This window comes from Mauremys reevesii, linkage group 4, assembly GCF_016161935.1.
Source record: "Mauremys reevesii isolate NIE-2019 linkage group 4, ASM1616193v1, whole genome shotgun sequence".
NCBI lineage: Eukaryota > Metazoa > Chordata > Testudines > Geoemydidae > Mauremys > Mauremys reevesii.
Window position 1 is genome coordinate 111,092,508 of NC_052626.1, and position 24,509 is coordinate 111,117,016.

At 49.2% G+C, this 24,509-nt stretch overlaps 2 protein-coding genes across 4 annotated transcripts in view; both read right to left on the reverse strand.

Annotated features, from left to right (window-relative positions):
• The window catches only part of CD151 (CD151 molecule (Raph blood group)), a 73,591-nt gene extending 49,589 nt beyond the window's left edge, over positions 1-24,002 (reverse strand). Inside the window, exon 1 of one of the 3 annotated variants that reach the window (XM_039534373.1) lies at positions 23,916-24,002. The gene's annotated coding sequence lies outside the window, so the exon portion shown is untranslated. Of the gene's footprint in view, positions 1-15,193; positions 15,380-23,915 lie in introns of those variants that run through there. The other 2 variants (XM_039534374.1, XM_039534372.1) reach the window with 2 other exon arrangements.
• LOC120403373 (late histone H2A.1-like) lies at positions 21,417-24,066 on the reverse strand. The gene is made up of 2 exons (XM_039534375.1): positions 23,916-24,066; positions 21,417-22,011 (listed from the first exon to the last, which is right to left on the reverse strand). The coding sequence occupies exons 1-2, from the start codon at positions 23,928-23,930 to the stop codon at positions 21,598-21,600; spliced, it is 429 nt and encodes a 142-aa protein (XP_039390309.1). The 5' UTR covers positions 23,931-24,066; the 3' UTR covers positions 21,417-21,597.
• Positions 24,067-24,509: the final 443 nt, after the last annotated feature.

Genomic DNA, 24,509 nt, shown 5'->3' on the forward strand with positions numbered 1-24,509 from the left:
GCCCTGCCTCTTCTCCACCTCCTCCCCTGAGCACGCTGTGTCCCTGCTTCCCCCCCCCCCGCCCCCCACCTCGGAAAGTCCTAAGCACTGCCAAAGAGCTGTTTGGTGGTGGGAAAGCACTGGGAGTCAGGCGGAGGAGCAAGGACCCAGCATGCTGGAGGGGAGCTTGGCAGGCCACAGAAAATAACTCCAGGGAGGGGGGGGGGCAGGAGAGCATGGCAGGCCACATGTGGCCCACAGGCCGCATGTTTGAGACCCCTGATCTAAAGCACCTCCTGCTCAGAGGTGGCACTTAGTTTGTGCTTGTGTTCTAAGAGCCCCAGACGCTGCTCTGCGACTGCATGCACCGCTCCCCAGGACATCCAGGGGAGTTCAGGGTGCAGCCCTCAAGAAAGAAAGTGAACAATTAAAAAGCAAGGCGCAGTTGTCAGGGGAGATGGATGTTAATTCTTCCCTTACAGATTCCACGGAGGCCAATGCAAGATACCAAGAGTGATTCACAACCCATGACTCACTCCCACTGCTCCTGGCACCTCAACTATGCTGCTGGCCGGACAGCATGTCCAAATGCTTGGTTCTACACAGCATGGAGATTCTGCTGAAGTCTTTCTTCCACTGTATTTCTTCCGCTTTTGTGTTACCTTCATTGGAGACCAAAGGACCTTTGAAACACAGCTCTGCACACACCATAGGCTACATCTGCTTTTAGAGTTTAGGGGTCACTAATCAGCCACTTTAAAAAAGGAAGATCCACAGCACACACATCATTTTTAAATGTCACCAGAAATTCCTGCCTCCAGTTCGTCCTGTCCCACTATTTTCACTGCATTCTATGTGGATGAAATGTGCTAAACTGACATAAGTAGTCTATTATCATTTGTATATGGTATCTGAGCTCACAGTGCCATTGTGCTTGGCACTGTGTGTACGCAGAGTAAGGGTTTGGCTACACTTACGGTTTGCAGCGCTGGTCATCCAGCTGTGTAGGAGCAGTGCTGGTGTGTGGCCACACTCACAGCTACCAGCGCTGGTGTGTGGCCACATTTGCAGCATTTGCAGCGCTGTTGGGAGTGCTGTATTATGGGCAGCCATCCCAGCGTTCAAGGGGCAGCAACGTGCTTTTCAAAAGAGGGGGGTGGAGGGTGGTGTACTGTGACAGGGAGCGGGGAAGAGAGAGAGAGTGGGTTTTTTGAGCCAACACTTTAGCTTCCTGGATTGAAAAATCACAAAATGTTCGGGAACCCTTGGTCTTAGGCTATGGCTACACTTGCAAATTTGCAGCGCTGCAGCAGGGTGTGAAAAAACACCCTCTGCAGCGCTGCAAATTGCGGCGCTACAAAGCGCCAGTGTAGTCAAAGCCCCAGCGCTGGGAGCGCGGCTCCCAGCGCTGTCCGTTATTCCCCACAGGGAGCTGGAGTACGGACAGCGCTGGGAGAGTTTTCTCCCAGCGCTGGGGCTTTGACTACACTTAGCGCTTCAAAGCGCTGCCGCGGCAGCGCTTTGAAGCACTAATGTAGCCATAGCCTTAATTGCAAACAGCCTGCCTCCAACGCTGTTTCTCTGTCAAGCAAACATTCACTCCCTGCCTCTCATTTGATCCTTGGCAGCCAGGTACAGATAGCTCCTGTTTGCTGTGATCAGTGTTTGTTTTTTAGATAAGCAGTTCAACGGAGCTCCGATCGGAGTTCACAACAAAACAAAGAGAGGCTGCATAACAAAACAAAGAGAGTAATTTAGTTAAAAGCTTTCTGGGATATCTCCTTATTCCCTGGAGGCCAATAAAAGCGCTGGTGTGTGTCCACACTTGATGAGCAGCGCTGGATCACCAGCGCTGCAATCGCTACACCCCAACCTGGCCAGGTGTACAGCCAGCGCTGCAGCCAGGGAGTTGCAGCGCTGGATGTGCCTTGCAGGTGTGGACGGTTACTAATTGCAGCGCTGGAAAGCCTCTACCAGCGCTGCAACTTGCAAGTGTAGCCAAGCCCTTAGAGACGGTCCCTGCCCTGGAGAGCTTTTGATACGAATAGACAAGACAGACAAAGGAAGTGTTATTATCCTCATTTTCCAGACAGGGAACTGAAGCACTGAGCGATTAAGTGATTCACTCAAGGTGACACAAGAAGTCTGTGGCAGAGACAGAAATTGACCCCAGAGCTAGGACCATGCTTTGTTGGCAATAAACCTGGGTTGTATGCCTTCGTACCTTAATGGATCTTGTGATCATTGATCAGTTCGCTCGAGGTCTGCTGTGACAGTTGTCTCACAGAGCTGGGACAGCACACAGAGAGGACACACACACACACACACACACACACACACACCCCAAACATCTAACCACATCCTCTTTAGCAATAGTGCTTTGGTAACTGAGGAGCAAAGAGGCCCAGGAAATGGTTCTGATTGCATCTCACAGCAGCTTAAGTCCTTACATTTACAAGGGTCTCCGCAGCTTACAGATTCCCACTTTTATTAAAAGCCTTTAACAGCAGCTAATTATTTTCAGAGAAGATGCTGATCAGTCTGTTAATGGCTCTGAAATTCTGCCAGGGAGAACGCTCCTCATCTCACACATAAGGACCCCCACTCCTCCCAGCTTTCTATGGCTCAGTATCATTCAATGCAGCCCAAACCCGGCTTCAGATACAGACAAGGAATGTGGCACTGTGATGTAGCAGAGCTCTGTAACACAGTTGGCTGACATAAGCCACATTCACTTTCCTCATTTGTCAGATTCAGATTTCAAATACATTAGCAACAAAGTCTCTCAAAGTTCTTCTCTTCTTCCCTGCCCACTCTGCTCCTGCACTCACCTGGGTGGGTGGGTGGGTGCGTGCACACGCTGCAGTTGTAATTTCAACTGCATACACTGGCACCATTTTTGAGAACACGAGTCTTTCACGCTGCATGCTAGGAGCAGCATCAGTGCACAAATGGACACACACAGGCTAACATCTCTTCCAATGCCCTTCCTCCCTTGAATACACGCTCTGTACGCTCAGGCTTATACAGTTTATCTGCCCCCTGAGGGGACATGAGAAATGTGCACTGAATATCATATGCATCGGGGGGGGGGCGGGGAGCAGACTTTGCACCTTTAATATTAGGCTCCAGCACCAGATTAACCTCCCCCTCCCCCTCAGCATCTAATGCCAAGAAACTACTTTGTTCACAGCTTTCAGCTCTATTTGTTCCTACAGATCAGATACTGTTGCCAAGATCAACCCACAAGTCTGGCTGACACCCCCTCTGGTCCTCCACTTACTGTATTTCTCATTCCCTTTTCCCCAGTGGCCTAGGTGCAACACACAACTGACAGTGGGTGACTCAACTCTACTGGGCAAAAGGGGCAACTTTGTTATTAGACTCCATAGTACGTACTATCCTATGCCAGAATTGCCCTGCCGGATCAGATTGATGGCCCATCTGTCCAGTATCCTGTCTCCAATGCTGGACAGCGTAGGTGCTGACTTTTTACTTTTCCGGGGATGCTCCACCCCAGTTTTACCCCAAGGTCCTGGCCCTGCCCCTTCCCACCCCTGCTCACAAACTATTTTTTCCCCCATGGGTGCCCCAGAGCACCCCTGGAGTTGGAGCCTATGCTGGATGGTACCAGCTGTATCTGAGGAAGATGCAAGAATGGAATAACCTTAACTCATGTGGGTAGCGGTTGGCATGAGCCCTGAAGGAGAAGATGACAGCTACATTTTATTGTATGCCTCGGAGACCCAAAAGTACTTTCAGTCACCCACAGGGATTATTTCACCAATCGCTGAAATGTAGCCATTGCTAGAGTTGAACGGAGCAGCAACATCACACAACAGTTTACAGAAAGTGAAGAATCTCATCACCTAGACCTGCAAGGGGAATTTAAGGTGGAAACAAGGATGGAGCTAATCAAGTTGCAATGTGGTTTTGACACCAAAGTGAAGGCCCTGATTCTTGCATAAAGTACTACAGGGTCTTTAATAAACATAGTCCTGCTGCCTTTCCTTTCCCTTGCTGTGCAGTAGTTTATTACACAGTAGCCGGGGCACAGGGTTAACATGACTAACTGAAGTAGCTTTCTCTGCATGTCAAGCTGCTGAGGTGATGAACAGAACAATCCAACATGCTGATATGAGCAGGTTACTGGCATAGGCTTAGGCACCAGGATGGAGCAGGAAATGAGAACATACGGTCACTTACACGCATAACAGACCTCTGACACTTCTAAACAGGGGCTGGGTGCAAACTCCCTTAGCATCACATGGAAGACTCTACCTGCACTTCTGCCAAGGAACCTCATTCTCAATCTGCAGTTCCCCATCCCCTCCAGGCCTCGTCCCACCCAATATGTGAGTGAACCCCAACTCAGGGCACCATGATGGGTGGGAGCGTTTCCCCAAATAGAGAAGTTTGCAAACCCCCACCCAGGATGGCTACGTACACACAGTCACCAGGCTCCCAAAAGGGCACATATGGGGGAGGAAGGGAGAGCAGGGCTATGTTGCAAAGTAGGATTTGCTTCATTTATTAGGTTTGGCCACAGTCAGAAGGTGCGGCAGGGAAAGGAACACATGGGGTGTAAACAATTAAGAGGTATAGGTGGGTCGCAACAGCTGAGAGGACAAAAGGGGGAATGTGAGAGATGCAGGGAGATCTAACCTCAACCCTCAGCCTCCTGAAGTTTTGAAACTGTCAAGACTAACTTAATTTCCTGGTCTTGGTAGGAGCCCACTGGAACTGATATGGTAGGGAGGGGCCTGACATATTGGTGGAGCCACCCTGCTTCATTCTGGCTGACACCAGTCCTCTAACCTAAAATTGTCTGGGGGACACAGCCCAGATGCAGCAGCAGCTCCTGGAGGTAACTGGCCATCGAGACTAGAAGTAGGTAGACAGCAGAAGGCTCGACTCCCTTAAGTAACTGGGCAGGTGGGTGAGATAGGGGGAGCAAAAACGGAGAGAGAATGGCAGGAATGCCGACAGGGGCTTGCAGGGCATGGAGCAAGAAAGGAAATATATGTAAATACAGCTCTTTTCCTTTCTGATCCCACTCTTTCTTCAGCTTGTGTGTGCTACCTATGGGAAGTGCCGCATTGTATTACATGCGCTGGACTCTACCTGCTATAAACTAACATGCCATAGGGGTGAAAGAGCAGTGGGGACAGCACCTCAGCTGGAAGCCAGGTGAGGAAGCTACAATGAGATGCATGGAGAGATCTGACAGGACAGTTTGCTTCCCGCTAATATTGGTAAAAGAGCAGTGGGGCGCACGGAGGGTGGAGATATCCAGCCAGCTGTTTTTCTTCCCAAAAAACTCTCACTGAGGGGAGTTTTAAAGTAACACTCACATTTAATATAACACATGCATATTTAGCCAGAGGCAGAAGGAAGTAGCTCACTGCATTAAGAAAGGGCCAAAATTTTCAGAACTAATTAGAGATTTTTAGGTACCCTGATTTTTGGCCACCTAGCTTGGAACAACATAAAGGGGATGAGTTTTCTGAGGGTGAGCAAATACGTAGTTGCAGACTGTGTAACGTTCTCACAGAGTGAGCAGCTACAGCAATTGAGCTACAATTATAATCCAATCTGCATCTTGAAAGCCCCACAAGAGGACCATATTAGCCCTGCATCAGCCACCCAAGTCAGAAACACTGTTTTCCTCTACAAAGAAAGGTAGCAGCTTCTCTCCATCCCCTCCTAAAGAATCTCTCGTTTAAGCCTAGGGAGGCCACACTGGAAATGTTCCTTGTGGAGCCAGGATTCAGACAGTAAGCACTTTATTATGCTTCAGGAGAGGCGACGTTAAGTGTGTCGGCATAGCACGAGGCTGAGTGGGAGCATGCCTGCACTCAGGCAGGGTCTGTAAATCATTTCCAGCCTGAGGAGATGGGGCCGGGTGGGGAAGAAATACACTCAGGGCTTGGCTACACTTACAAGTTGCAGCGCTGGTGGAGGCTTTCCAGCGCTGCAATTAACACCCCGTCCACACTTGCAGGGCACAACCAGCGCTGCAACTCCCTGGTTGCAGCGCTGGCTGAAAACCCATCCGGGTTGGGGTATAAGAGTGCAGCGCTGGTGACACCAGCGCTGCTCAGCAGGTGTGGACACTCACCAGCGCTTTACCTGTCCTCCAGGGAATAAGGAGCTATCCCAGAATTCCTGTTCAGCCACTCTGCACATCAGTTTGCACTCTACTGCTCTTGCCTCAGGTGACCCGCCCTTTAAATGCCCCGGGAAATTTAAAAATCTCCTTCCTGTTTGCTGCAGCCAGGTGTGGAGTGCAATCAGTTAATCAGTTACAGGTTACAGGTAACCATGCCTCCACGCGGCAAACGAGCCCCAGCATGGAGCACAGGTGAATTGCAGGACCTCATCAGTGTTTGGGGTGAGGCGTCTGTTCAGGCACAGCTGCGCTCCGGCCGTAGGAATTACGATATCTTTGAGCAGATATCAAGGGACATGCTGGATAGGGGCCATCAACGGGACGCACTACAATGCAGGGTGAAAGTTAAAGAGCTGCGGAGTGCCTATTACAAAGCCCGAGAGGGGAATCGCAGATCCGGATCCGCCCCCACGACCTGCCGTTTTTACTTGGAGATGGACAACATACTTGGGGGTGACCCCACTGCCAATCCCAGGGTAACGATGGACACTTCTGAGCAGGCTGGGGGACAGGAGGAGGAGGAGGCTGCGGGGGGGGGAGAGGAAACCGCGAGTGAAGCTCCTGGGATGGGGGAAGAAACCGCAGATTCCCTGGAGGCATGCAGCCAGGAGCTCTTCTCAAGCCAGGAGGAAAGTACCCAATCGCAGCAGCAGCCAGCAGTTGCAGAAGGACAAGCAGAGGAGCGGTGTACCGGTAAGCGGCTTTTATTTTCTGGGTGGAAATGTTTCTGGAGAGGAAGGGGGGTTATGGATGCATGCATGGCAGCGTCTAGATGTGGAATAGCCCGTTGATGTGGTCTATCACGTCGCGGTAATCTGCTTCAGTTATCTCAGCAAAAGCTTCATCCAGAGCGTGGGCAATATGCCTGCGCAGGTTTATAGGCAGAGCCACTGTGTCCCTTGTCCCAGTGACGGTGACGTCCGCGCCACTCTTCGGCCAGGGGGGGGGGGACCATTTCTGAACACAGGCACGCCGCATAGGGTCCCGGGCGGAATCCACATTGCTCTAAAAGAGCCCCCCGCTGTTCCCTAGTGACTCGCAGTAGGGAAACATCTTCCAGGATTAAGTCCTGAAAATGTTGGGAGACTCTTTAGTGAAGAGATAGGGAGATAAGATCACCCCTGCATCTGCATCTTCACTCAACCCCTCTAGCACTCCAGATTACCCGAAGCAACCAGCTCCCCTCTCACTCAAGCCCCACTCCTCACTCACCATTTCGTGGCTTCTGTTGTGTTTTCCTTTTGGGATAAAGAATGCAAGTGAGAACTTGCAAGTGAGAACTCCTCAGTGTAACAATTCATGTCTGGAGATAGTGGATACAATGCTGCCCGTGTTAAATGTTGTCATTTCTGTGTGTACAGTGACCTTGACTGGACTGCCCAGATGTTCAACATCACAGAGGCTTCAAAATTTGAGAAAAATCCCGAAAGAGCAAAGAGGACATGCTGAAAACTGTTCTTCAGCACTCTGCTACAGAGAGAAAAGAATTGAAGGAGTGGCGAGAGAAAGAAAGCAGGACCCGCAAGAGAAATGCAGTGGCCAAGAGGAAAAGCACGGAGCGGCTGCTAAGCATCCTGGAGCGCCAAGCGGAGTCTATAGAGTCACTCGTTGCCATGCAAGCAGAGCACTACCGTGCTACTCCCCCACCCGCCCGTCCTTTGTGCCTTGTGCCCCAATGTCAGCTCAAACCACCTTTCCCCAGCATCCAGGCTCTTACCACCACCAGCTGCCTCCAACACCTGTACGTTCCCCAACCAGCCCTGATACCTACCACCACCCTTACCCTCTGCATTCAACCCCATCACCATGCAGTATATGCACCCTGAAGTGCAGGATTCATTAAACAGCAATCCAGACATGGCATATGCAAACTTGTGACTGTACAGTTCACCAACCCACACCCTTGCCCTCTTGTGTTAATGAAATGTTGTGTGTCTGTCTGTCTGTCAAGGAAGTTTTTTTCTTTTCAATAAAACAATTCTTGGCTTTGAAAACAGTCTTTATTATAGCAGATAGTGAAAGACACCTTAGCCCAGTAAAGAAAGAGGCACTGCAAATCATATTATTATTATGGATAATAGAATAACAGTGTAAGCAGTGCAATTCACTCCCATGCAAGGCAGCAAACATTACTGTTGGCTTTCAGCCTCAAATTCTTCCCTCAAGGCATCCCTAATCCTTGAAGCCCTGTGCTGGGCCTCTCTATTAGCCCTGCTCTCTGGCTGTGCATATTCAGCCTCCAGGACTTGAACCTCGGTGGTCCATGCCTCACTGAATGTTTCACCCTTCCCTTCACAAATATTATGGAGGGTACAGCAAGCGCTTATAACCGCGGGGATGCTGCTTTCCCCCAAGTCTAGCTTCCCATACAAACATCTCCAGCGAGCCTTTAAACGCCCAAAAGCACACTCCACAGTCATTCTGCACCGGCTCAGCCTGTAGTTGAACCGGTCCTTGCTCCTGTCAAGCTTCCCTGTATAGGGTTTCATGAGCCAAGGCAGTAACGGGTATGCGGGGTCTCCAAGGATCACAGTGGGCATTTCGACATCCCCTACTGTGATCTTCCTGTCTGGGAAAAAAGTCCCTGCCTGCATCTTCCTGAACAGGCCACTGTTCCGAAAGATGCGTGCATCATGCACCTTTCCAGGCCAGCCTGTGTAAATGTCAATGAAACGCCCGCGGTGATCCACAAGCGCCTGGAGAACCATAGAGAAATACCCCTTACGATTAACGTGCTCTGATGCCAGGTGGGGCCAGAATAGGAATATCGTGCGTCCCATCTATCGCCCCTCCACAGTTAGGGAAACCCATTTGTGCAAAGCCATCCACAATGTCCTGCACGCTCCCCAGAGTCACGGTCTTTCTTAGCAGGATGCGATTAATTGCCTTGCAAACTTGCATCAAAACGATTCCCACGGTCGACTTTCCCACACCAAACTGGTTCCCGACCGACCGGTAGCTGTCTGGATTTGCCATCTTCCAGATTGCAATAGCCACCCGCTTTTCCACCGTCAGGGCAGCTCTCAATCTTGTGTCCTTGCGCAGAGTGGGGCGAGCTCAGCACACAGTCCCATGAAAGTGGCTTTTCTCATACGAAAGTTCTGCAGCCACTGCTCGTCATCCCAGACTTCCATGACGATGTGATCCCACCACTCAGTGCTTGTTTCGAGCCCAAAGCGGCGTTCAACGGTGCTGAGCATTTCCGTGAATGCCGCAAGCACTCTAGTGTCACACGCGCAGACAAATCCATATTGATATCATCGTCGGACTCCTCACTGTCACTTTGGAGCTGAAGGAATAGCTCGACTGCCAAACGTGTTGTGCTGGTGACACTCATCAGCAGAGTCCTCAGCAGATCGGGCTCCATTTGCCACAGAAATCGCGATTCACAGAGAGTAACAGAAAGACACTCACAATGGCGCCAAACGCTGCCGGAATGAATGCTGGGATGTGAAGCGATGCACCACGGGGCGCTGGCAAACAGGAAGCGGAATGACCCGCACACTTCCTTCCCCTTCCCACAATACTCAGCGCCAAAACGGCGCCAAAACGGGACGAGGTGTTCTGTGGGATAGCTGCCCACAATGCACCTCTCAATACAGCGCTGGAAAGTGCTGCAAGTGTGGCCACACTGCAGCGCTGGTAGCTGTCAGTGTGGCCACACTCCAGCGCTGGCCCTTACACAGCTGCATGAGCAGCGCTGTAACTCCCAGCGCTGCAACTTGTAAGTGTAGCCAAGCCCTCAGAGAAACAGCCCAGGCTGCATCTAGGCAAGGGAGAGAGAGAGAGAGAGAGTCTGTGCTAGCAAAGGTCATCACCACAGTTACTGTATTTGATCAGCAAGGGCAGACAGTGCTGTGCAGGGAGATCTGGGCCTGCCAGAGAGCCTGACAGAGGTGAGACACCTACAGTCTCACACTGCACTTTGATTACAAAAACCACTGGTTTCATGAGAGCAATACAATATCTCCCCCCCGGCCACCGCACTGCAAGAATGCATGTGACCATGAGTGCTGTTGCCACACACTTTACAGGATAATGTCATCTCAGAGATGTGCTCTGAGCCATAGGCGGCAGGTTTGTATAATTTTTGGTGGGGCCCAAAATGGTGGTGCCCCCCCGCTCCCGCCCTGTAAGCCGATATAAAATGAAGCTACAACACGTCAGTGCCACAAGATTACAAGGGTCAATTAAAAGTGGAAAGTCAGAAGCAGCACTTGCCTACTTCAATATACAGTATTATATTTTGTTGCACCTGTTGTGATGAAGTGGGAATGTTCTTAATATTTTCTCTGAATACTGTGTGGGTGCCTCAGTTTCCCCTGCAAGATGCCAACTGAAGGTGTTGGGGACAAAGATCAGGTGGCCTCCCTGTCCGGAAGAGACACAGAGGCCAGAGGGAGTGTCAGTTTGGAGCTGGATGGGGAAATGGGGAGAGACCCAGAACTTGGTTCTGGGCTCCCCACCCCACAAGATGGACCTGACAGAGGGGTTCTGTTTTCTGTACCAACAAGCTCTGTTTAAACTGTGTTCTCGTCATCTAATAAACCTTCTGTTTTACTGTCTGGCTGAGAGTCATATCTGACTGCAGAGTTGGGGTGCAGGGACCTCTGGTTGCCCCAGGACCAGCCTGGGCAGACTCGCTGTGGAAAGTGCATGATGTGGAAGGGCATGCTGAATGCTCCGAGGTCAGACCCAGGAAGGTGTAAGCTTCTTGCCCTGGAGACAGTATGCTCCAAGAGAGGAGGCTCCCCCAGAGTCCTGACTGGCTTTGTATGGAGTTGTTCCAAAGCATCACAGCATCCCCTTCCACACTGTGCACTTCCCAGAAGTCCGCACAGGCACTGACACTCCCTCCTCCGGCCTTAGTCTCTTTTCCAGGCATTAGGAGGCCACCCGATCTCTCTGTTCTCCAACACCTTCAGTTGGCACCTTGCAGGGGAAACTGATTTGGGAGAAATGAAGTAAAAGCTGCCCAAACCGAGCTTGAGCACTCCTGAATTTTGAGGTGTTCAAATCTGGAAGGCAGGTGCTGGGGGTGGGAGAGGGCTGTGGGCTCCATGGGGGAGCATGGCAGCAACTATCTGGAGCTGCACGGAGCCAGACACGCTGGTCTGAGTGGCACAGTAAGCGGTTTGGGGGTTGGAGAAGAGGTAGGGGGTTCCGGGGAGCAGTCAAGGGACAAGGAGCAGGGGGGGTTGGATGGGGCAGAGGTTCGGAGGGGCAGTCAGGGGACAGGCAGCAATTGGATAGGCATGGGAGTCCAGGAGGTTTATCAGGGGACAGGTAGGAGGGTCCTGGGGGGAAGTTAGGTGGGGTCTCAGGAGGGGGCAGTTGGGGACAAGGAGAAGGGAGGCTTAGATAGGGGCTGAGGTCCCAAGGGGCAGGGGTCTCGGGAGGGGGTAATCGGGGACAAGGACCGTGGTGCTTAGATAGGGGGTGGGGGTCCTGGGGGGGTAGTTGGGGCAGGGGTCTGGGGAGGGGGCAATCAGCGGCCAGGGGCTGGGATTCAAAGGGCTCTGGGCTGCTGGCAGCCGCGGGGAGCCCAGAGCCTTTTAAATCCCAGCCGCGTCTGGGAATCAGAGGGTAATGCGCTGTCCGCTGCGGCGGGGAGCCCAGAGCCCTCTGATTCCCGGCCGCGGCTGGGATTTAAAAGGCTCTGGGCTCCCCGCCGCAGCGGGCAGCCCAGAGCCCTCTGACTCCCCGCCGCGGCTGGGATTTAAAAGGCTCTGGGCTCCCCGCCGCAGCGGGCAGCCCAGAGCCCTCTGACTCCCAGCCGCAGCTGGGATTTAAAGGGCTCTGGGCTCCCCGCCGCAGCGGGCAGCCCAGAGCCCTCTGACTCGCGGCCGGGATTTAAAAGGCTCTGGGCTCGCGGTGGCTGCCGGCAGCCCAGAGCAGGGGAGAAACCTAGCTCCAAATATTGCTGGAGCAGAGCCCCTGACTGTGAATATTCCTGGGTCTAAAGCCCCAGGAGCCCATATAAGTTGGCGCCCATGCTCTGAGCACAACTCTAGAAGCCAGGAACTCAGTTGTTCTCATCTTAGCTGTAACACTGACTTTGCAGCAGCTTTAGGCAAGTTACTTAATTTGTCCGCCTCAGTTTCCTTATCCATAAAATTGCAACAATACTTCCCTACCTTGCAGGCACGTCAGCAGGCTTAAGTGTTTTGAAGATGACAAGTGCCATACAAATGCTCAGTACAGGATGCCCACAAGGTGGTTCCTTTAACCCCAACAGCCCCCAGAGCAGGGTGCAATCTGGCCAATTTTGCTATTTGTTCATGCTAATCAGTGCTCTGTTCCCTCTATACTGGCTGCACAGAGATGAAACCATTAGACCAAGTATTTCTGAAACACACCTGGCCTCTGAGGAAGCTCAACACGAAGGGGAAGGGAGACTTTGCTGCCCACCCACTCTGGCAAAGAGGGCATGGGGAAGGAATTGAGAGCATGAGGGGTGCAGCTGAACTGAGCAGAGCAGGAATGAGTGAATGCAAAACCGCAAGAAGAAATCAAAGGAGGAGCCTAGTAACTTATCTCAAAACTACAGCAGGGCTGCAAGGCCTTTGTACCAAGCTGTGGGAGCGGAAAGTCTCATGGTGACTCTGGGAGACTGAACAAAATAGGCTCTTTTGGACTTCTCTATTGCCTTTCAAGACACCAAACACAGGGAGACATGGACTAATTGATCTGGCACAGTAAAGTGGCCAGCTAGAGAACACTCAGAAGCTGTTTTGCAAGCTTCTGCAAATGATACACAACAATTTCAAGTCAGGCAGTGAAGAATATTGAAACTATGGAGGGAAAAGGCCATGGTATGAGAGGGGCTTTGTGGGTCAGAAGCTACAGATCTCAAAAAGCAGCTTAGCTCTTCTGGTCACAGTGTGGTAGTCTGTTACCACAGGGAGCTGCTGAGCTCAGTAGCCTTCACTTCTCTAACAGAAAAAAACAATTCCCTTTACTGCTGGAGGCACTGGGTTTGTTAATCATGTTGATTTACAATAGTGCCTAAAAGTGCCACCCAAGAATGCAGCCCCATTGGGTTAGCAATGTATAAACACAGTAGTAGATGTGACATTTGACAGCCTATGTTATACGAAGAGATCAGCATAGATTAAAGTAAAAAAGGCACCACTGTGATCAAAGTCTATGAAATCTTATCCAGTTTGTTAGATCAAATAGAGTTGCAGATCAGTCACAGCATACAAAGGCTGCACCCAATTTGCCCTGAACTCCACTTTCCCTAGCCTATGGCAAGAGGCACGTTAACAGGAGCATTATGGTAACCCACAGGCCTAAAGGCAAACTATGTGCTAGATGCTATAAGGGGTTGTCTTCCTACCTTCACTGCAAACTAATACCCTGAGGCTGAGGTTTTAACTCAGAAGGGGCTTTTCTGAGTCTCCTCCATTGGCAGCAACCATTTTTAGAGACTGCCAAAGTCCAGGGGAAGGGATGGGGCAGACCTTTCTGGTCTGTCTTCATGTTGATTTAAACAATTGAGAGCACCTTTGGTCTGCATGTTAACTAGATTATATCTGTCACACTAGAAGCTTCCCTCACAACCTAAGCCACTGTTAAAACATCATGGACTGTAGAAGCCAGTTTTCTGACACTGGGATCCCAATTGTTATCTTGTATAGCATAACTTTAGCAAAATGGCTGCCACTATGCATCACCTCTGTAACCTTTAATTAAATCATTGATCCGTGGGAAGGGCTGATCTTTAGTACCTTGTGAAACCCCAGAGCAAGCGGGGGGGAGAGGACAGAAATAAGTTACAGCGTTTTTAATGGGGCATCCAGAGGTTTCTCAGTTAAATATACTCCTCCCCAATACCAACAAGCTGCTGCAATGGGATGGATTCATTATCAAGGGCTTCTATGATCAAGACATCCTGACTGCTGTCTATCTTTTCCACCAGATGCCATGAAGCAAAGCCTGCTGGGGAATGCTCTGCATGTCAAGCAACAGGATGGTGCTAAAGTGACACACAGCCAGCACAGCTCCTGCCAGTTTCAAAATGGGAGACAGGGAGAACACATAAGCAGCATGTAGAGCATAACAATTGATTGGATTTCCTGGTAAATATTCCCTCTCCCCGGATTTCACCAGGATTTCAACCTGAAGGCCAAATCTTATTTATACAGAAGGGGAGCCTTAAACAAACCAAAAGTGAAGAGAGAGAAGCTCTATGCAACCAAGTCAAGAGACTACACCGAACCCCTGTAGCAAGACAGCCCAAAAGGATTTGCTAGCGATAGAGGAAGTCATGTTTAAAAAAAAAAAAAAGGCAACCACAACATAGCAACTCGCCTCTCAATAGGGAGGAAAATGGTCTGGTGATTAAAGCCCTAGAGCCGGCCACAGGAGATCACCGACGTGCGCCCTGGGGCTCTGGAGAAATTGAGAGAAAAGCCCGGATTTCTCATGAGGCAGCTCCGAGGCTGCATGGAAATGCGCGGCCTCCAAGGGACCAGCGGGGCACTGCCCCAGGAACGCTCTCGAGTCACTGTCTGAGCCAGCCCCTTGGTTCACGACGTGGTTAAAGGGGCGGGAAAACCCACAAACTTGTCATCTTTGCACCTCGCCGAGTTTGTTCCAGTTGAAAGCGCCAGTGCAAAGTGCCGTGCAGCAGGGAGAGCTCGGCACTTCCCAAACAGCCTTTTCCAGCGCGGGAGGCGAGAGGCCGGGGAAGAGTTCGGCCGCCCCCGTGTAAACAAAACGCGCCCTGGGTGGCAAGGAAACGCACCCGGGAAGGTGCTGTACCACGGCCCCCTCCCTTGGGGAAATCCCCGGAGAGCCTTTCCCGTGCCTATCTCTGACTAAGCCCAACAAACCCGGGCTCCGATCCTCCCCTGCTAGTCCTGGAAAGCGGGGCTGGGGGGGGACAGGGCTTCCTTTGTTGCTGCTGCTGTTTCAGGTGCGCTCCCCCACGCCAGCAGCTCCTTGCTTTGGCCATTGCGCGCTTCTCCCCTGCAGACAGAGCCCGTCCGCAGACAGACAAAGGGGCTCAGGCGAGCCCCGCGCGCCCCCCTTTACCTTTTCCTGGCGAGCGGAGTCCCGACCCACGGGGGAAGGAGAGCGAGTCCCACCTTCTCTCCGGCGCAGCTGCTGCGGCAGTGAAAACAGGCAGCGCGAGCCCTGCTTTGCAGCCGCTGCTGCAAACCCCTCCCAGTCCCCGCAGCTGCTCCAATGCTTAACTGTTTGAATAAACTCTGATCCTTCTCTCCCACAACCCGGAGACCTCTAGTGGGCAGCGGGACTAGAATTGCCTAGTGTGCTCTGGAGGCAGAGCAGGTCTGTATCAGCTTGAGAACTTCTCTCTCTCACCCACAGAATTTGGGCCAGTAAAAGCTATAACCTCACCCACCTTGTCCCTCTAATAGCCTGGGACTCACATGGCTACAACAACACTGCACTCAGCACGAGACAGTGAATCCCTAGTCAGAGAATAAGACACACCCCTCTTTCTGTTCTAGTTTAAACTTTATAATTATTCAAAAGGCTCAGGCAAACTGGTCATTGAAAGTTACCAGATACTTAAACCTCAAGAAAAGTCAGCTATACAACAAAACATTTGTTCTGGGTTGTGTGTGTGTGGGGGGGGGGGGGGTACATATGTGTACCCACACACACTTTTCTGCTACATTCCTAAGTGGCCAGTGCACTTTGAGGATCAGACTTAACCCTCCAAACAACTGGAGCAGGGAGGTGGCAGGAAAAGATAAAGACGAGAGGGAGGAAAATGCTTAGCCTGTGATTTTTGACACACATTGATGGCAGTTGTGGGTGCCCCATGGGAGCCACCAGCATTCAGCACTTCAGAAAAGTTTCTGAACCCTGTAAGAACCCGATAACCTACACGGTCCCCTGTGCAACATACTCAACTGCAGAAACTCATATGTCATGAGTCAAGCCCCCAAAATTGAGGGGTGTTTTTGTTGTTGTTTTTAAAGAGAGAGATTGTGGTTTTGGGTCTGTTCAATGATCTCACACACACACACACACACACACACTGGGCATGGCAAGAACAGCATTGACAACTCAAAGTTTATAGAGTAATAATTTTTGCACACCCACTCACCCTACAGGAGCTCTCCCTGTGTGCCTGTAGGACTCCTCACTTCTACCCAAGTCCCAAGATTCCAGTTAATTCTGCACCCCACCTCTGCCTGTCCCCCTCACCCCAAGACTTATTCACCCCACCAACCCCCACATCAATGCTGGCTATCCCCATCCTTCAGTGTAGCTCTGCTTCTCCAAGGGATCTTCACCAACCCCCCACTGTAATTGCCCCCATTCTCTCCCTTCCCAGGCTAGTGGCTACCAACTTCCTGTATTTTATTGTGAGTCTCATGCTATTTGGTGCTTTTCTTAAAGCCCCAGGTCCTGGACTCATGGGATTCCATGAGAATCTCATCTTTCATTTAAAACAAAGGTAAGTTTCTAGCCCTCTCAGTTACACACAAAAGATTGAAGGGGTTACTCAAGTGCCCCCTACAGGCTAAAAATCAGAACAATCAAGCAAGCAAAACACAGTTTCATAATTTTTTAAAAGGCATGCATGATTTTTGGGGGGCCTAAGGCATGATTTTGGAATGCTTGGGGTTGCCAATACTGTACAGGCATTGCTGTCATACATACAAGTTACAGCACCATGCCCCTTTGCATCATATCAGCAAAATTAATACGGTCTAGCCAAAGGCTGTGCCCTTCTAGAGGCTCCAGCGGCACGTATACTTGTTTAAAAGACACTTGCTAAGGAGGTTTCTACAGTGAAGCCTAGAAATCATGTCAGATTGCCTTATCCTTCCATTATTTCCCATAAGCTTTTAGCCTAAATGCCTCAGCGTTAGGACATGCCTCCACACAAGGAACTGGAACAAAGATAGACCCTTGTCCAATCCTCTTGCCTTCCTTAGGATACACTGGTAAGCAAGGGGCCACCACAGCGTGAAGTCTGATATTCTTTTATTTGCAGACTTCGGGGGGAGAGAAGAGGGAAATTCATTTGCAGCTATAGCTATTGAATGGTCACCTCAGAACTGGATCTTCACCTCTGGGTCAGAATAGAGTTATCCCTCCTTCTAGCAAGGAGCAAAATAATAAATTCATATGTGATAAATGAAGGGGTGAGGGTAGCTCCCTTTTATGGACACCCAGCCAGCCAGCTATAAAGTCCCTCTTGGTGGCTGCTTGCTTTACCTGTAAAGGGTTAAAAAGTTCCCCAGATAAAGAAAAGGGAGTGGGCACCTGAGCAAAAGAGCCAATGGGAAGGCTAGAACTTTCTAAAATGGGAAGAAAGCTTTCCCCTTTGGATTTCTGGGCTGAAGAGACAGGGGCAGCCAGAATGCTGGGCAAAGTTTGGACTACATATGAACATTCATTGTCCAGACCTAGAAGGATTTATTGGGAGAGGGAATGTTTAGACAGATGCGATTCAGTTTATTTCTTTTATTTTCTGTAAGGCTTGTGGACTCCTCTGTGCTAATCCCAGATGTTTTTGTGTGCTTGTAACCTTTAAGATGAATGCCCAAGCAAGCTATTTTGGGTGCTTAATTTTTGGAATTGCTCTTTTAAAATCTAGCAAAAGCCTAAATTCCAGATGTATTTTCTTTCTTTTTTGCTTTTAAATAAAATTTACCTTTACAAACAGGATTGGATTTTAGGTGTCCTAATTGGTTTGTGCAGGTTGCTAAATTAGCTGGTGGCAACAGCTAATTTCCTTTGTTTTCTTTCTCAGCTCTTCCTCAGGGGGGCGGTGTGTGTGTGTGTGTATATATATATATATATTATATAAAAAAATAAAAGGGCTTGAGGGTACCCCACAGGAATTCCCAAGTGTGCCTTTCTGGGATCTGAAAGGGGTTTTGCATTTGGGTGGTGGCAGCATTTACTAAACCAAGGTCAGAGAGAAGCTGTAACCTTGGGAGTTTAAGACAAGCCTGGAGTGGCCAGTATTAATTTTTAAAATCCTTGTGGGCCTCCCACCTTCAGCACTTGAAGTACCAGAGTGGGGAATCAGCCTTGACAACATACTAGACCTGGGCTATTGCCTCAGGTCAAGTGAGCTAGCTTATCAAGGCCTACCTAGATTTGTAAAAAAAATAAATCCAGTTTGCTTCATCACTATTCATTCTTCAACATAGTATCTCCATGGGATGATATTTATTTGGAGGACTAGCTTCCAGCCAGACACTAGACCAGCCCTTGGTGGGAGCCTTGCACAGTAGGGTCTTATTAGTCCACAGGAGAGAAAGAAGAGGGAGTCTTCTCCATCCACAGATCAAAGGATTAGTAAAATACAAGGAAGAAGTGATGACTAGGAAGGAAGAGGCAGATTTTAAATGCAAGCAAGTAATGGGGGGGGGGGGAACCACCCACTAATGAGATTGTGGAGTGGTGCAGAGCTTGGGAGAGCCAGGTTCCCCCACCTCCTTTCCTGATTTAGGGAGAGTCCCCTTCCTGTCCAACCTATTTGAATCACTGTATGTAGCAGGAGGAAAAAAACTGCCCTCGACTTCTTTCAGATCAGTGCTAGATGGAAGGAGGAAAGAGAAGGAGGAGGAGCAGGAGGGCAGGGAAAAGAGTGTGGAGATCAAGCAGACAGCACTGTGGAAGGAGGTTCAAGTCTGGAGCCAGAGCAGAAGTGAGCATGAAATGAAGAAAGGGAAGAATGGGGGGAGGGGGGGAAAATGGCTACACTAGATCCAACTGGAAAGAGGAGCTGTCATAGGTCTCACCCCCACTTAGAGCTGTTGGGTTCCAAAATGGGGACCTGCATGGACTCCTCTAAACTAAAATCCTAGTTTAGATCTGGTAAAAGCTGCCACCACCCAATAATGTACGTGTATTGGTACACAGTCCTTCCCCAAAATCCTTGGGGATCCCAAGAGCCCCAAATCCATGGAGTTCTTACACCTAGGAGAAATAAACCATTCCCCCCTGCTTCCTCCCCCCTCCCTTTTCCTAGGAGAGATACTGGGATTCAACTACAGAGGAATGCCTTCCTCCTCTCCTTTCCCTGAGAATTCACCCAAGGAAAGATCAACCAAGTCCTTAACAGAAAAGATTTATTCAAGAATAAAAAGAAAGTAACTGTCTTTGTAATACCAAGATGGAACAATACACAGGGTCTAAACTTATCAATCTCTGGAGAGAATCCCCCCTCCTTTCTTTCTCAGTAAAAGCAATAACAGTACAGAATTAAAAAAATTCTATAGCAAAACACAGAATTGCAAATACAGAAATAAAAGTATAAGAATACTAGTTCCTTGCTAATACTCACTAGCTTGAATAGAAGAATTTATTGCAGAAACCTGGGCGGACTTGAATAAGATGTCTGGACTCCCTTAACTCCCAAGAGAGACTCTCTCAAAACAAAGAACAGAAAAAAAAAATTCCCTCCACAGGGATTTGAAAATATCTTGTCCCTGATTGGTCAGGTGTTCACAGGTACTGCTTGTTAACCCTTTACAGGTAGAAAACAAACCTTAACCCTTAACTAACTGTTTATGACAGGAGCACACAGATATTTCAGTGCCTGGGTAAGGTCAGATGCTGTCCTGTTTGAAGGTAACCATGATACTTCTGTTGCCGGCCCAAAAGGCCTGAGGCAGCAAACAGTGGTTCATTGCCCGGTGTGCTTCGCTCCAATAAACACACCAAGGTGGAGAAGCAGACAAAGTTTATTTGAGATCTCAAAGCTTGTGCAAGGAGACACACACATCTCAAATCAAGCACACAGCTACAAACAACTTCTCTCTCTTTGCCTAGCTGAAATCATGTATATTCTCATTACCCCCCGCTACTCCCCCCTCCCTCTACTCCCCTCCCATATCGTAGACACATTGTATAGCTAGCAATTACACTTAGCAGGTTAAATCATTCTTGGCAACAAACAATTCATCTTGTTAGTGACTTTTCAAGGCTGTTAGCTTGTTTTACTCCCTTTGATTTGTTATCCTCCCCCCTTAGCCAGTCACAAGCAGGCCTCTTTATTATCTCCTGGTACCAGTGGTGCACTGATAAGGAGCTGTTACACATTCCATTCTCGATTCTGGCCTGTAAGGTCGGTTAGAGTTTAAACATGGAAGCAGTTTGGGCAAGCATAGCATTAACTTTGATTCATTCAGGCCTGGTACAGAAAGGCTTCATTAACACTGTGGTTTTCCACCCTCCTGAGTTACCTAGGGTTATGCCAAATAGGACACCAACACTTGGACACAGCAGGTTGAGCAGGTAGTGATAATACACCCTCTGTACATGCTTAGGACAAGGCCCAGGGAGGAGTCAACCTAGTCTCACACCAGATTCCCCTCTGGCAGTAACCATGTGGTTCAGTCTCTACACTGGTGACATAAGAGTTGTGCCTCATTCTGGGACAACTGAACATTCTCACTTAGGTTTGGGGTAGACTTGCTCACAGCACATTAGTGTCATTAGCGGAGGGGGCAAGACCACCACCACAACGCCTCTTACAAGGCTTCTCTGCCTCCCTTGTATCAGGATGGCCCTTCTCCCCACTCCCCTGCTGTAGGATTGTGGAAATGCCAGTTTTCTGCAAGGGTCTCCCTTTAGGGTGACCAGACAGCAAGTGTGAAAAATCGGGATGGGGTGGGGGTAGGAGTAATAGGAGCTTATATAAGAAAAAGACCCAAAAGTCAGGACTGTCCCTATAAAATCAGGACATCTGGTCACCCTACCTCCCTTCCTCCAGATCCAGTACTGGTTGTATTATGGGAGCATCTGAAGGCCCCAATTGAGATTAGGGTCCCATTGTACAAGGCACTTCTCTAAGTAGACAAGAAAGAATTATCCCTATTTTATAGGGGAGGAACCAAGGCAGAGATTAAGGCTCAGATCCTCAAAGGAGGGAGGTGCCTAAATACCTTTGAGGATCTGGGCCTAAATAACTCATTCAAGAGAGCACAATAAAGCCTGTATCCAGGGCCATCCCTGTGGAGGGTATGGGGCCCAATGTGGAAGTGACAATGTCACATCTGGGACCACCTGCACTCGGCACCAGCCAATCGCACTGGTGGGCTGCAGGGCCCCTCCAGAGCATGGAGCCCAGAGCAGTTGCCCCAGTTTGCTGTACCCAAGGGAGAGCTCTGCCCGTCTCAGAATCAGGACTGAAACCAGCTCTCCTGTGGCTAAGGCACTAGACCAGGACACACTGCCATTTTTCTCTAAATCATACAGACCAGAGCTGGATTCTTTGTTACAATCTATTGCATAAATAGGAATCACAAGAGCCAGATAGTCTAATAAACCTGTATTTCATACATCAAAGATTATACAAATCACCCATCTGAATAAATATTCTTTAGCAGCAAACACACAAACCAAGTGCACTAAATGAAGCCTGTGGTACAGAAATCCACTCTCAGTGAGCCAGACCCCACCCCTCATTTCAAGGCTCAGCTGCAGTTGGAGAGGAGCTAGCAGGGGGCAGCTCTCTTTCTATGCACAGACTTTTTGTTGGTTTTCTTGGTCAGAAGCAGCTTCTCAATTCTGGGTGGGACACCTCCTTGTGGAATAGTCACATGGTTGAACAGTTTATGCAGTTCATCGTCACACTTAATGCCCAACAGGATGTGCCTTGGCATGATGCGGTGGTACCCCTTTGCTTGGGTCACGTAACCTGCTGCCTCCAGCACTTCGGCACTCAGGTACTGTAGCACAGAGGCCAGGTAGACTGCAGCACTGGGGCTTATTCTCACGGCATAGTGCCCCTTCTTCAGGTACCGGTGGACACGGCTCACAGGGAATTGCAAACCAGCCCTCTTTGACTGGGATCTTGAAGACCAGGGCTTTGCCTTTCTCTTGCCATGTCCAGACATTCTGTCAATAGGCTAGAAGAAAGAGTGAACTGTCACCCAGTGCTGCATTGGCACAGGAGACAGGAAACTTGGGAGCACGTGTTAAACTAGATAGAAGCCCCAGTAGGAACAAACCAACATTCCAACACTCTAAACATGGTGAAATGGTTAGCGGAGGACAATGTAGCAGCACAATTACTATTACTCTTCACCTTGGAAGCAGGAAGGATGTTGTACACCATAGGACCTGTTAGTCAAAGCTCATAGCCTGTGCAATAAGTGAAAGCCTAGGTCAATAGCACAGGAAGTTAAAGGGTAAGGGTCCTGGGCAGTAGCTTTCATTAGAGAAGTTCTGGTGTCCAAGTCTGGATGCCAGCTAGTGTCCAGTATGTGAAGGAACAGGTATTGCTCTTCTGGTCTGTGTCCTTTACAGGGGAGAACTAGTTTATCTGCTCCAACCCTTCTTTTTCATAGCTTCTCTGAACACCTACTGCACCACTATCCTGTAGAGGAGCCCAGCTAGGTTGAAGTTCATACCTTGAAGGGCTTCCCCTTTGCTGGAGACAGTTTCCCACATGGCTGAGCAAACAGACTATCAGTAGAGACAACAAAGCCACAGGGGTGGAAAAGTCTGCTCGGAAAGCTGAGGAGTTAAGCTCTTCCTGTAGATTTTCTCTGTTTTTTCTCCCTCCCCCACAAACCAAGAACCTACATTCCTCTCCATCCCATATCCATACTAGCTAGACAAGCCATATTTAAGTCTCGTTCAGACACACACATAGCTCTTGGAGAGTTGTAGACTGGGCCTTCCAGTGCTTTTTGCTGAGCCATCTGTGAAAGGAGAGCTTTTCTATTACAGCAGATGGACTGAGAAGAGGTTCCCCTGACCCTTTGGTCTTTCTTTTTCCAGTAGCTATTTTTGCCATGGGAAAGAGGCAGATACTTCAGGGGGTTCAGGTCCTGCACCCAGAAATGACCAAGGTGGAACCACACCAAGGCTTATTTGTGACACCTGGGGGTGCCACTCATTACACTGCTTTGAAGCAGAGCTCCAGACCTGTTTGGGGCTCTCACTTTGCCAGAGAGCACAACATTAGGCGCCACTAATCAGCATAACACCTGGTTGAGGGGGCACCATAAGACTGAATATTAAAAACCATGGTCTCACCCTACACCTTGGAATTTGAAAGCCCCCAGGGTCTTCTTGATATGACATCTGTTGTAGCAACATGGAGACCCCTAGTACATAGAGAACTAGTTATAGGATAAAGGTGGGAAACAATTTGGGGGGGGGCAGGGACAGACTCTGTGAAGGCCTATGTTAAGCCATGGAGCATGCCCACTATGAACCAAGGTGAAAATTTCAGATTTGTATAGATTTAGTAGCTCACTCTGAGCACTCATAAGAAGCACCCAGAATTACAGACTATTAGAAGCATTGCATGCATAGAGCTCACTGAGTCCAAAGAGAGTTAACTGAAGGTGAAAAAGGAAGGAAGGAAGGAGCCAGGCCACTTATTTAGGCACTCAACACAAGAGCATAAGTCTGAAATGCAGACTCAGTTCAAGGTAGCTGTTCAGTTAGCAAGAGCATGGTGCAATTACACAGACCACACCTATACTGGGTCACTAGTGTCAAAGTGCAGTTCTATCTGACCCAGCAGACCTATGCTAAGAGCATAAACTTATGCTAGAGAGAGACAGCCATCTCCCAAGTCAGAGTTTAGACAAGGATGCTATGCCTACCCCCTTTGGCAGCAAAAAAATGTTACAGCAGTAGCTTTTCCCCTTACAAAGCCTTTTCTTTATGGCTTTCCTGTTGCTTATTAAATCTCTCCCAACATCATACTACCCCAGGACAGAAATCCTCTCCTAAAGAACACAATTCCTTCATGCAAAAGAACTAAAGAAAAGACAAGAATAAGTCAATATTTCACCTCTAAAGTTTTCATATCATTTCCTCACAGTAGCCTGTTGTCTGAGCCAACAAATGTTTCAAGGGGTAGCTTCCAGCTGGTCCTTTTTAACTTTCTCAGAGTAAATGCCTCATCAGCTCCACTTCCATAATACTTAGTCCTAAAGCCAACACCTGGATTACTGACTACCCATTCATCTCCCCTCCTCTCCCCCAACTCTAGGAGAGGTAAAGGGAGATGGTAAGTAGAAGAAAACATTAAAAAACCCAGACTGAGCTGGTCAGTTTGCTGATTGGGAAAGAAGAAGTTGCCAGTGGCTTGCTGTCAAACTGAGAGATGTATCTAGTGGGGTCTCACAAGGGTTTGTCCTGGGTGTGGTACTATTCAATATTTTTGCTAATGACTTGGATAATGGGTTGGAGAGTACGCTTATAAAACATACAGATAGCACCAAGCTGGGAGGCATTGCAAGAACTTTGGAGGACAGGATTAGAATTCAAAATAACTGTGGCAAATTGGATAATTGGTCTGAAATCAACAAGATGAAATTCAATAGACAAGTGCAAAGTACTATACATAGGAAGGATAAACCAAATGCACAAATAACAAATGGGG